This window comes from Salminus brasiliensis, chromosome 21 (genome assembly GCF_030463535.1).
Source record: "Salminus brasiliensis chromosome 21, fSalBra1.hap2, whole genome shotgun sequence".
NCBI lineage: Eukaryota > Metazoa > Chordata > Actinopteri > Characiformes > Bryconidae > Salminus > Salminus brasiliensis.
Window position 1 is genome coordinate 5943421 of NC_132898.1, and position 13774 is coordinate 5957194.

At 39.2% G+C, this 13774-nt stretch overlaps 2 protein-coding genes across 2 annotated transcripts; one reads left to right on the forward strand and one right to left on the reverse strand.

The window, feature by feature from the left end:
* Positions 1-2784: 2784 nt before the first annotated feature.
* LOC140543392 (transcription factor HES-2-like) lies at positions 2785-4343 on the reverse strand. Its single transcript, XM_072666514.1, has 3 exons — positions 4144-4343; positions 3215-3281; positions 2785-3099 (listed from the first exon to the last, which is right to left on the reverse strand). The coding sequence occupies exons 1-3, from the start codon at positions 4341-4343 to the stop codon at positions 2785-2787; spliced, it is 582 nt and encodes a 193-aa protein (XP_072522615.1).
* Positions 4344-7992: 3649 nt separating this feature from the next.
* Positions 7993-9457, forward strand: LOC140542963 (aerolysin-like protein). Its single transcript, XM_072665929.1, has one exon. The coding sequence runs from the start codon at positions 8006-8008 to the stop codon at positions 8957-8959; it is 954 nt and encodes a 317-aa protein (XP_072522030.1). The 5' UTR covers positions 7993-8005; the 3' UTR covers positions 8960-9457.
* Positions 9458-13774: the final 4317 nt, after the last annotated feature.

A 13774-nucleotide genomic window follows, 5' to 3' on the forward strand; every position in this document is an offset into this window, starting at 1 on the left:
CACCTTTTCTATTCTTGTTTTGTTTCTTGTTTTCTATTCTTGTTTTGAACCAATGTTCTGTTTAGGTTGCGTTTATTGTTTTCAAGTTATGACGCTTAGATTGCTGTACCCCTGATTGGGCTGTTCTTACATCTTGGTTTTCCCTGTGTTCCGTTTGTAAAAATTCTTGCATTTTTCAGCCCTGCAAGTGTTTCCCTGTGTTTTCACTGCGACCCCTGTCCCGGCATGATAATAGTTGCTTGTCAGTGAGAAAAGCTCAGTGTCCAAATGCCAAAGTGTTCCCAGAAGTGATCAGCTAAATCTTAACGGTAAATGACTACGATTACAACCTGAGCTCAGCATGTTGTTTCCTGTTCATGATGCAGAGCATTGAGTTAAAATATTTCACTGGGGCTGGAGGGCACATGTTCCAGTAAAACGTTGCTCTTCCCAAGGAAAATTATGGCGGTAGAAAGTCAACTGTATACTGAATTGCTGAGCAGAAGTGCAGAACATGCCATGCAAATTCACTACTGGGACAACACTTCCCATAATTCCCAGGCGTCTTTTTAGAGCCAGATTATTTTGGTGTATATTATTACAAAGCATTATTATTTTTTTTACATATTATTAATAATAGTAATATTATTAAGGTAGCAGAAAGGGATATGACTGTGGCCCTCTAAATTCTGTGCGCCAGCACTACAAGTAGTCTAGAAATTCCCCTGGTTGTCAGGGAAAATGAGTCCTACTCATTTGTTGGAGTGCATTTTATATGTGGATATATTTATTTAAGTGTGTGTGTGTGTGTGTGTGTGTGTGATAATTCCATTTATTCACAGAATATTTTCCTTTTCTAAAAAATGTGACTTAATTTTTGTTTTCTACTTTAAAGGTCTACACTACAAGCAAGAACATGTCATTTTTGGTGCCTCTCCACATCATTGGTGGGAATTTGATTTTGATGGCCTTGAAAATGAAGCCACACTACATAAGATATGGGTGTGGGTTGGTGGCTGGCAGGTAAAATCCATCAAGGTCTGGCTTACTGATGGTAGGCCCATGGAGTTTGGAAATCCTAGTGGGAGTCATTGAGAATTTACTGAAGGGAGTTTTTTGCAGACAAACAGAATAACAGAATGTCTCTATACCAAGAACAGGAAGAACAGACTTGTGTTTATGGGTATACAAGCCATACGCCTTCAACAGTTCAACAGTTAACAGCTAACCTATTTGATGGCACTGTTTATTTGGAATATGAAAGCCTCCTGTTTTTACTCCACTCCATGTTTTCGTGTTCCTGCACTACACTTGTGCTTCTAAACCGAGACTGTCACAGCAAGTCTTTCCAACTGGATTCTCTCAATTTGTTACCGTAACCCCTTACTGCCGCCACCTAGCAGCAGAGGGCGATGACGGCGAGGCACGATTACCCAAGGGAACTCCAATCCCCAGAGATCCTAGGGCTAATCAGTGCAAACCAGTCACACCTGGTGGTCACAGCATTTAAGGATGTGACAACCGGCGCTTCTCTGTTCCACCTTTGTAGAGGGGTGACCAGTACAGTACAAAGAAGTGAAAGAAAGAAAAGAGTTTAAAAAGAGAAACATGAAAAGTTACCAAACAAGATAACAGGGTTGCAAAAGAAGCTGAAGAATTAGAGTGAAGCGTTGAACCTCAGTACCTTTGTTTTTAGAGATACTTCAGTTAGTTTGTTAGGTGCTTTTGTTTTTCATCAGTTGTTTAGTGCTAAGTCTGAGCTACGCCATCTTGGCGTCTCCTTAGTTTGGTGCAACTCCACCAATTGCTTGTGCTTGCTGGTGGTGCAATGGTAAGGTGTTGGTAGGGTGTTGGACTTTCATTGTCAGGGTTGCAGTTCAAACCTGGCTCCCACAAGTACACAAAAGCACCCACAGTCACATTAATCACACATACATTAACCATACATCACACATTAAGGCCTGTCCTTACAGGCTGTCCTCTCTGCACTTGGGTCTGCTCCCTGACTGTCCTGTAACTGTCTAAAAAAGGTTTTCTACTAGATTTTGCGTTGCTGTAAGGATTTGATTGCAATCAGTGACGAGAGCGTTAGTGAGGTCAGAATGTTGGATGATCACCACCTTACCTCAAAGCCCAACTCCCCAGCTCATCAAAGAAGTGTTGGGAGGAGCACCATCCATCATTCTAGAGAAGACACTTCTTCCACACATTGCATTACCAATGGTGCACATAGGTTCATGTGTATCTGCTCCAGATCCCTTCCAACTACAATGATGTGTAGAGTGGAGTTCAACCAGATCATAGTGTCCCGGTCTTCAAAGTTAAGGAACGTTCACAACAAGAGGAATGTGGTAAAATTAGTGGTTTCTATAATCTGTTATAATATTTGACAGTATTCAAATTCTGCAACATGCAGAGATCATGATTTCACAAAGTCGTCTTTACAAAAGACAAATCCACACAAATTCTTCAAGTTAGAGAACATGGTTTAACAAGGTAACGACATCTTTACAAAAGACAGATTCTGAAATATTCAGAAGAATAAAGCTGATGAAATTCATCATTTGATTTCCATAGATATGATTTGTGATAATATATCACAACATTAGAATTCTGCAACATACAGACCATGGTTTAACAAATCTGTCTTTACAAAAGATAAACACACAAACTTAGAGAAGACTTCAAACTATAGAAAAGCTTCTCAATATGAGAAGATCTAAAGGAATGTTGTTGTAGGACAACAAGAGCTGAATCATTTCTGTAGGAAATGCTGAGCTGTTCAGTATGAACTGCAGCTGTTCACTAATGAACAGAGGTTTCAGTGGAAATAGTTTCAGATTGACGTTTTAGAAAAAGTTGTTTTCTCTGAGAGTGTGTCTTCACCTCATCTTTGGACAAGAAGTTCACAATCTCGTGGACACATCTGGAGAAGCCTTGATTGACAGCTGCAGAGCTGGAGGAGACTGCAGACTGCTGTCGTCTCAGGACGCTCACAGTCATCTCCAGGATATCTGCTTTCTCCAGCTTGGAGTCGGGCTGCTGGTTGAGGAACTGTGGAGCCAGGAGAGTCTTGAGCTGCTCAATGCTGCGCATCTTCTCCACCACTGGCTTTCTCAACTGCAGATACAGAAGGAGAACATGGTTAGTGAACTGGACCCAAACTAGTGATGATCATTAATGAAGAAGATCAAGAATGGTCATTTTTCTGTATTTTATGAGGTTCTCAATTTACCTTGTTGTTCAGAGGTAGGAGCTCCTTTGAGATGGTTGTTGCTGAAGTGATTGCAGGATTGTAGGATCTAAGTGCTGAACCAATATTACACAAACAAGAAATACTGTATGGGGTCGTTACGGACAGGAATGAGTTATTTGAGAGAGGGCAGTTGTAGAGACAAGTCTAGTCCAGTGCCCATACCTGTAGTGGTGTAGTCACGTGTTACTGAAATTCCACCTAAACGCACATACGCTTACAAGAAACACACAACATCATCTGCAGTTTCACATCAAACAAGATCTGACAACCACCACTGCCTGAAGACACTGTTCACTGTTCATTACTCCAACATCTACTAATCTTCTGGCCAGGGATTGACAAGGGCTGGATCTCCTAAAGGCACTTTGGCACAAAGATGATTCTTAAATGGTTGTGTGAGCATCACACTGAACGCTCTCTCTCCCAGTTAAGATGATCCTAACACTAAGATGCTTTGGGGAAAATTAAACCACCGAAGAACTCTGCATGGGCGAGGGCGGGGGCGGGGGCCCTCTGCTCCCGCCAGGCACAGCTTTTCACTATCTATTACAGTGGTTTTGCAAAACCGCACCCTCATGAAAAACAAGTTATATAATCAATTATATAAAATGACTTAAAACAGCTGCATAGACCTGATTCAGCGCATTTCCAATACATTATGACCAAGCATACCTTTAATATAAGGTGAACATGGACGCATTATATCCTTATATTATCTAACAGGTGGAACTTGTATCCATATATTAGGAGTAACATTCCACCATTGTCTGTATTCATGAGGGTTGGCCTTCATCCTAGTAAGACCCCTGCTGAGCAGCGGTCAAATCTTCCCAACAGTAAAGACCCTTGCCCTTTTATTCTTTCCCTTTTTGCCTTTCTATTTAGTTTTGGCCCCTTTCTTTGGTGACCTATCTTCCACCGTCTCCTCCTTGTCCTCCTCCCCTTCTGAGCAGTTAGACTGCGAGGAAGGCGGTTCCTTCTCCTTCTTGCCTTCTCTATGATTTTTATGGGTTGTATGCTCTCGAAAACTTGGAAGGGACGAGCCTTTTTTTAACAACTCTTCATCTTTACTCATTTGATGCAGCTCATCAGTGGGCTTCCCGTCCATCTGGCTTTTATCTACCCCTGCCTGTCGGAGTGTAGACCATAACTAATTTTGGGAAAAGCCAGAATTTTGCCCTGAATGCCTCACGCATGGTCAACTCACGCATCCGCTGCACACATTCCAATAACGTGTGCCAAGTGCCCTTGTATTCGGGCCAAGTACTTTTCAAAAACTCCCTCAGCCATTAGTGCCAATAATGTTGTGTCAATAATGGAGTGCACCCTAAGGCCACGGCTGGGCTTCCGTAGGGCAGAATTCATTCTTATCACAAAGGCTCACCAAGCTTTCACAATTTCCTAATACTATAAAGACTTGGATGTGATGTGAGAGACATTGAGAGTTTGAAGGCATAAATTCTAATGATTTATTTGGGCGACTTTTGACTTCCAGTGTTTGTTAGCCACATTAGTCCCATAGTCTGATTTAAACCTTAAGAGGCCAAACTTGGACCAAATAATCAAAAAAGTTGCCAGTGATGCAGCTCTTTAATCTGCTACATACATAACTCTTCACAAGATTGAACTTCTGTGGGTTCCTATGAACTGTAACAATCTGGTTAGTTCTTCTGCCAGGAGACCGCCTTCTGCAACTGAGCTCTATATAAGAGAACGTGCAGGGTCTCATTCTCCTATCTTTCTAATTCTCAAACTTGCAGTTGAAGGGAAGTGGTTAGCCTGGGAGTCGTCTGCTCTGTTGTGAGTATGTACCATTATAGAAAGATGGATAGGATTACATGCATGTTTTAATTGAATATAAAATGTAATATGGCTTACTATGTTGGGGTACAATTTACAGAATAAACTGACTATACATAAACACTGATATTTTTCTATATATCACAAGATAATTTACATTTTTAAGTTGTGGTTGGACATTTACATACATTCATCATGGGCATTACTGTGATGGCAATAGTGGGCTTTTTTTTAAAGGTATTTTTATATTCTTATTATAAAATGTTCAAAAGAAACAACAAAATATATATTTACATTACTATATATATATATATATATATATATATATATATATATATATATATATATATATATACTTTTTTATTTATTTATATTAATTATTCAATTTTTTCCCCCCATTAGTCACATTAGTTTTAAAAATTTTACAACTGAGAATAACTGAGAATATCTGAAATCAGAAATATTTGAGTCTAGCGGTTGAACCAAGGAACTGCAGTGTCCTGTGACCAAGGAGCCTCACACAGAGCTGCTGTAATCCCTGCTGCGTGTATGATCTGATCGGCTCTCTGCATCGGCTTCCTTAAAGAATCCTACATAACTAGAAAAGCATTTTAGAAAGAAATACAGAATGGCCGCGCAGCTTAATTGGTTTCTACCGCCTGCTGTTTTTTTTCAGTGTCAGTATAAATGCAATACTACCTTTAAAAGAAGTTCCATCTTAAAATGAATGTTGCCAACATTCCGCCCATTCATTCGCTATGGGACAAAAAAATTAATAAAATTCCTTCACTACTCGGAATCTGAGCATCCGATTAAAAAGCTATACAAGCACAACTAGGCCGGACAGTCTGGAGCTGGAACAATGTTGATAAGTGGAAAACTATATCTGGAAATATATTAAATGAGGGGTCACTAGCTGTGTGTTCTTCAGTGTATTTTCAGATGCAGTGGTTGATACTGAGGGGCTAATTAGTATAAGGTGGTATATATGTAAAGAACCTGATCCATACAGAACACACAGACAGAAAGAAGGTAGATGTTAGCTTCCATATCTGTAAATAAAAAAGCTCTAGATCACATGAAGTTGCAGTCAGAAGTCTTTTATAAATGCAAAAAGCCTCAGCTTCCAGGGGGCTCCCCATCGATGTCAAAATCAATGTAAATCAATGTAAAAGTAATCAATTTCAGTTCCGTTTCTTTTCTGGGGAAGGGCGACCTCTCGTGACACAAGTCTGAATTGAAGGGCTGCTTTACAAAAACCATCAACATTGATTGCCTCTGTACACCACCTCAATGATCTGAAATGAGCAGATTAAATGAGAATGGAGTGTACACCTTCAGAGCACAGCTTTAATTCGAAGTGGTTTAACAAAGGTGTTGTGTTAATCATTTAGCAGTGTTTTAATCAGCAGTTTCAGTTTTGAAGTTAAAGTAAATGTTTGACTGATACAATTAAACAGAAACATCACAAGAAACACGGATCCAAAAGCTTTCAATCAATCATTTTTCACTATAATTAAATTTAAAACATTAAATTCATAGCAACACCAAATGAAAGTAGAGTGTGTTTTAAGAACACTGATGTCTGTAAGGTCTGATTACAGTACTGTAAAGTGCTATAAAATAAACTGCTATCCACATTTCCATTAAAGTTGATTAGGATGTAGGATGTAGAAGTGGACAGTGTGACGACATCTTATCGTATCGTGATGAATTCTCTTCTGAGCATATTGTGTGTATTGCTTAAAGAACATTGACCAACCGCATGTCAAATTGGATGTACGGCAGCATATTTTCAATAGAAACACTGCATTAAGTGTGGGACTGTCTTTGGGTAGCAGTGTCAGAATATTGCGATAAATGTTGTGTACCATGAAAATGTGTTTACACATTTCTACCGTAACACTCCCCCTATAAAAATACACCCCTCCAACTTGCTGCGTACGTCCTCCCATTTGCTAATATCCGCCCATTTGCTGATGTCCACCCACTTGCTGAGTATGTCCCTCCTATTTACTGATATATCTGCCCACTCACTGCGCACACCCTTCCCATTTGCTGCGTACTTCCCTCCCACTGGATGATATCCAGCCACTTGCTACACATGTCTCTCCCACTTGCTGGTCTCCGTTCTGCAGAGAATGTAGTTGGGGACATTTTTGGGGTTTGAGATTATAAAGCATTAAAGAATATATAATATTTAAATGCGCTTAAAATGTATAGAATACATAGATTAGATTTGTTTGTTTTTATTACAATATTTTTTTATTAATGATACAAATGTAGCTAGAGATTCATGCTTCTCTTCTTTCTTACATAGTTGCTAGTCAGGGGGAAAGCTCAGTGTCCAAATGCCAAAGTGTTCCCAGAAGTGATCAGCTTAATCTTAACGGTAAATGACTACGATTACAACCTGAGCTCAGCATGTTGTTTCTTGTTTATGATGCAGAGCATTGATTTAAAATATTTCACTGGGGCTGGAGGGCACATGTTCCAGTAAAACGTTGCTCTTCCCAAGGAAAATTATGGCGGTAGAAAGTCAACTGTACAGGACATGCCATGCAAATTCACTACTGGGACAACACTTCCCATAATGCCCAGGCATCTTTTCAGAGCCAGTTTATCTTGGTGTATATTATTACAAAGCATTATTTTTAAACATATTATTAAATAATAATAAATAATAATATTTATAGTAATATTATTAAGGTAGCAGAAGGGATACGCCTGTGCCCCTCTAAATTCTGTGCACTAGCACTGCAAGTAGTCTAGAAATTCCCCTGGTTGTTAGTAAAAATTAGTCATATTAATTTTTTTGAGTGGATATATTTATTTAAGTGTGTGTGTGTGTATGTGTGTGTGTATGTGTGTGTGTGATAATTCAATTTATTCACAGAATATTTTCCTTTTCTAAAAAATGTGACTTAATTTTTGTTTTCTACTTTAAAGGTCTACACTACAAGCAAGAACATGTCATTTTTGGTGCCTCTCCAAATGATTGGTGGGAAAGGAGGTGGTGATTTTGATTTTGATGGCATTAAAAATGGAGCCACACTGCAGAAGATATGGGTGTGGGTTGGTGGCTGGCAGGTAAAATCCATCAGGGTCTGGCTTACTGATGGTCGGTCCATGCAGTTTGGAAATCCCAGTGGGAGTTATTCAGAATTTACTTTTCAAGATGGAGAGCACTTTACCTCTCTCTCTCTCTGGGGAAACGGAGCTGGAACACGTCTAGGTGCCATCAAATTCAAGACAAATCGCTCCCGGGAGTTCTTTGCACACATGACAGAATGGGGGCTGAAGACCGAATACCCCATTGATACTGGCTCTGGGATCTGCATGGGAGTAACAGGAAGAGCAGCGTCAGATATTGATTGCTTAGGTTTTGTGTTCATTAACTCCATCAAGTCTACTGTGCTGAAGAATGTGACGTATCCCACACTCCATCAGGTGATACCGAACATCACTGTTGAAGAAATTAAGTCGCTGACCTATGACAACAAGTCTACTGTCACACAAGAATACAAAATAGAGACTTCAAAAACTATCTCCAAGAAGTCCTCCTGGTCGGTGACCAACAAGATGGAATCCAACTTCAACATGGAAGTGAAGGCAGGAATTCCAGACGTTGTGGAAGTAACAGCTGGATTCGGTTTCACAGTGGGAACGGAAAGCTCATATGGTTTAGAGAATACCGAGGAGAAAACCGAGCTGCTGTCTTTCCCCGTTCAGGTTCCTTCAGGGAAAACTGTGGATGTATCCATCACAATCGGCCGAGCCACAATTGATCTCCCCTACACTGGCACAGTCCAAATGACCTGCTACAACGGCAGCGTCCAGCAGTTTCAAACCAATGGAGTCTACAAGGGCCTGACCTACACCAGTGCAAAAACAGTGGTGAAAGAATCCCAAAAGCTGCTGTAATAGTCTGCTTCTTCATGTTCTTCAAATGTTCTTCAAAAGTTCCTCAAATGTTCTTTAAAAGTTCCTCAAATGTCCTTAAAATGTTCTTCAAATGTTCTTCAAATGTTTTTGGAAAGTTTATTCAATTGTAAAATGGGCGTTATTCACCAAGAGCTTTTTAGAGGACATTTCATCTTAAAACACACTATGGCATTTCTTATTTGGGATTTCTTTTATTTACAATGACAATGAGATCCACCATTCTAAGAGCAGAGCTGTGAACTATTCTGCTGTGTGAAGCCCTTCATGAATCTGATGTAAACTTTTCATTAGGATTTTTCTCAAGAACATTTAAGAAAATTTCTCAAGAACATTTAAGAAAATTCTTAGGGTGATTCTGGTGAATGAGACCTATTGCTCTTAATACACATTTAATCTCGCATGACTAATCGGTGTGGCTGCCTCTTTGCAGAGTATTAACCCTATTCTGTATTCTTTATGGCTGTAATATGTAATAAACATTGTGGGCTAATCACATCGCTCTCCAGATGTGTTTCATTCAGTGCAGTGTCTCAAATCATTGCAGTTCATATCAAATCACTATATTTGACAAATAAACCACTTCAGTAAAACATTTGAATAAGAAATCCAAAGAGCTAATGGTCATTGCTTTATGTGAGTACTAGCTTTTGACTAATGAAAGGTTGGAGGATTGCGTGAGAGAGTTGTGGTTAAGCTTTGGAGAGAAGAATCAGGTGTTTACAGAGCATCATCATCATCATCATCATTATTTCCATCGGCACTGGATGCATGTCATTCTTTTTTATTATTTCTTAGTATATAAAGTGAATGACACAAATGACAAAATGACACTTTGACACAATGAAAAGTAGTCTGTGTGCAGCTTATATAAAAGTGTAAATGCATTCTTCTACACCCCTAAATATCCAAATTGAGCACTGCTTGTCATTTTCCCTCCAAAAAATCATGTGACTCGTTAGTGTTACTAGGTCTCAGGTGTGCATAGGGAGCAGGTGTGTTCAATGTTGTAGTACAACTCTCACACTCTCTCATACTGTTCACTGACAGTTCCAACATGGCCCCTCATGGCAAAGAACTCTCTGAGGATCTTAAAAGACGAATTGTTGCGCTACATGAAGATGGCCAAGGCTACAAGAAGATTGCCAACACCCTGAAACTTAGCTGCAGTACAGTGGCCAGGATCATCCAGCGTTTTAAAAGAGCAGGGTCCACTCAGAGCAGACCTTGCGTTGGTCTGTCGTCTCCAATATCCGCCAGCTCCGTGATGTCATCATGGAGGAGTGGAAAAGCATTCCAGTGGCAACCTGTGAAGCTCTGGTAAACTCCATGCCCAGGAGAGTTCAGGCAGTTCTGGAAAATAATGGTGGCCACACAAAATATTGACACTTTAGGAACTTTCATTAAGGGGTGTACTCACTTTTGTTGCCGGTGGTTTAGACATTAATGGCGGTATATTGAGTTATTTTGAGGGAAGAATACATTTACACTGTTATATAAGCTGCACACAGACTACTTTTCATTGTGTCAAAGTGACATTTTGTCAGTATTGTCCCATGAAAAGATATACTTAAATATCTGCAGAAATGTAAGGGGTGTACTCACTTTTGTGATACACTGTAGTAATCTGTGCGAGTGCGGTCCAGAACAAGCCAGAAAATCAAGTTTGTGTCTTTTTAGGCCAAATGTGTCAAAGACAGTCAAAGTCAAAGACATTATAAATGAGCAGACTATTCATTAGGTATTTATCCGATTAATGTTATTTATAATAATTATTTCACAGTACTAAAAAACAGTCATTCGATCTTCATTTTGGTTGCTCCCCATTCATAAAAATAGCCTGTTCTTAAATGACTTGAAATAACTGCCCGGTGGCGTTACAAAGATGGTGTGACGGACTGGTTGAGGCAGTCTGCATGTGCATAAGGACTGTTTTAGGGCTAAGGCAAAACTCAGGCTCGGGTAGTGTCATAGGAGACTCCACACCAAGCACTGCAAAGACAGGAGCTTAAGAGCAGTTCTAACTAGTCCAGAAATGAACTGCACCTGTGTGGCTGGAGTCCAACCCCATCCGTGCATTGAACACACACATACACACTAGTGATCAAATGCACATAGTGACAGTGAGCTCACATAGGGTGGGCTGCGGTGCCTGGGGAGCAATGAAGGTGAACAACAGTGGCAGCTTGCTGAGCCCGGGTATCAAACCCACAACCCTGTCATCAATGAGCCGCCACTGCCCCAATGAGCCCAGCTGTTAGTCATGATTATCTAACAACATTTTACTAGAGGACATTGTGTCTAACGACGCCCCTGTTATAGACTCCTTTTAAGAGTGTACAAGTAGACTCACTCTTAATTCTGATCTGATCTGATGTTAGCAGTAACTGTTTTTTTTTTAACTGTTTGAAACAGTCACTTGATCTTTAGTGTTGAGTATTTTGGTTGCTCAATGCTGCTGTTGATGCGATCTCTGCGCATTTTCTCCACCACTGGCTTTCTCAAATGCAGATACAGAAGAAGAACATGGTTAGTGATCTGGACCCAAACTAGTGATGATCATTAATGGAGAAGATCAAGAATGGTCATTTTTCTGTATTTTTGAGGTTCTCAATTTACCTTGTTGTTCAGAGGTAGGAGCTCCTTTGAGATGGTTGTTGCTGAAGTGATTGCAGGATTGTAGGATCTAATGAGCCAATATTACACAAACAAGAAATACTGTATGGGGTCGTTACGGACAGGAATTTGAGTCAACTGAGAGAGGGCAGTTGTAGAGACAAGATGTAGTCCAGTGCACATACCTATAGTGGTGTAGTTTCAGTTACTGAATTTCCACCTAAATGCACATACCCTTACAAGGAAAACACAAACATTTAATTAGAAGCAGTCTTTGTAACTCTATCTGCTAGATCATCTGCAGTTTCATGTCAAACAAGATCTGACAAACCCCAAGGCTAAGATGGATAATAAGGTGATCCTGAAGCTAAGAAGCTTTGGGGAAAATGCCAGGAACCTCTGGGTGCATTAGAATCGAAAGGCCCAAGAGAGGTAAAAAAAATTGGAGCAATCCAAAGTTCTTGTCTTGTATCAGGCTTTGTATGAGGAACTAAAGCCATCAAATGTGACAAATATGCAAAAATAGAAGGGAATAGAAAAATCAGAAGGGTGAAAATAAGTTTATAGAGCTTTTCAAAAGAAGGCTCACCTAGCTTTCATAATTTCTTAATACTATGAAGACTTGGATGTGATTTGAGAAAAGTTTGTAGGCATAGAATCTGATTTATTTGGGTGACTATTGACTTCTAGTGTTTGTTAGCCACATTAGTCCCATAGTCTGATTTAAACCTAAAGGGCCAAACTTGGAACACAGAATAATCAAATTTATGTGGAGTAAAAGGAAAAAGTTGCCAGTTAGATTTTACACTGCTACATACATAACTCTTCACAAGAATTAACTTCAGTGGGTTCCTATGAACTGTACCAATCTGGTTAGTTCTTCTGCCAGGAGACCGCCTTCTGCAACTGAGCTCTATATAAGAGAACGTGCAGGGTCTCATTCTCATTTTTTTCAAATTCTCAAACTTGCAGTTGAAGGGAAGTGGTTAGCCTGGGAGTCGTCTGCTCTGTTGTGAGTATATACCATTATGGAAAGATGGATAGGATTATATGCATGTTTTAATTGAATATAAAATGTAATATGGCTTACTATGTTGGGGTACAATTTACAGAATAAGGTGACTATACATAAAGACTACACTGATATTTTTCATATATCATATATGTCATAGCACAATTTAAAATTTTAAGATGTTGTTGGACATTTACATACATTCATCTTGGACATTACTGTAACGGCAATAGTTGGCTTTTTAAAGGTATTTTTTATATTCGTATTATAAAATGTTTAAAAGAAACAATATATATATATATATATATATATATATATATATATATATATATATATATATATATATTGTTTCTTTTAAAAATAATTTCTTTTGGTGGCTAACAATATAGTACGCCTTGCTTTAGAAAGGGTGTAACCATAAAAAAGAGCATGAATACTAAACTATTTATAGAAGTGATATCAAATGAGTGGTGACTAGCTGTGTGTTCTTCAGTGTATTTTCAGATGCAGTGGTTGATACTGAGGGGCTAATTAGTATAAGGTGGTATATATGTAAAGAACCTGATCCATACAGAACATGCAGACAGAAAGAAGGTAGATGTTAGCTTCCATATCTGTAAATAAAAAAGCTCTAGATCACATGAAGTTGCAGTCAGAAGTCTTTTATAAATGCAAAAAGCCTCAGCTTCCAGGGGGCTCCCCATCGATGTCAAAATCAATGTAAATCGATGTAAAATTAATCAAATTCAGCATTTGTTTCTTTTCTGGGGAAGGGCGACCTCTCGTACAAAAACCATCAACATTGATTGCCTCTGTACACCACCTCAATGATCTGAAATGAGCAGATTAAATGAGAATGGAGTGCACACCTTCAGAGCACAGCTTTAATTCGAAGTGGTTTAACAAAGGTGTTGTGTTAATCATGTAGTAGTGTTTTAATCAGCAGTTTCCTCTGAAGTTAAAGTAAATGTTTGACTTTGATACAATTAAACAGAAACATAAAAAGAAACACGGATTAAGTATGGGACTGTCTTTGGGTAGCAGTGTCAGAATATTGCGATAAATGTTGTGTACCATGAAAATGTGTTTACACATTTCTACCGTAACACTCCCCCTATAAAAATACACCCCTCCAACTTGCTGCGTACGTCCTCCCATTTGCTAATATC

Excerpts from the sequence above, each read along its gene's own strand:
- LOC140543392 (XM_072666514.1), bottom strand. The coding sequence starts at position 4,343 with ATGGACGGGAAGCCCACTGATGAGCTGCATCAAATGAGTAAAGATGAA. Across the intron at positions 3,282-4,143 it reads GAGGAGACGGTGGAAGATAG|ATCCTACAATCCTGCAATCA; the intron begins GTCACCAAAGAA and ends TTCAGCACTTAG. Across the intron at positions 3,100-3,214 it reads TCCTACCTCTGAACAACAAG|TTGAGAAAGCCAGTGGTGGA; the intron begins GTAAATTGAGAA and ends CTGTATCTGCAG.
- LOC140542963 (XM_072665929.1), top strand. The coding sequence starts at position 8,006 with ATGTCATTTTTGGTGCCTCTCCAAATGATTGGTGGGAAAGGAGGTGGT.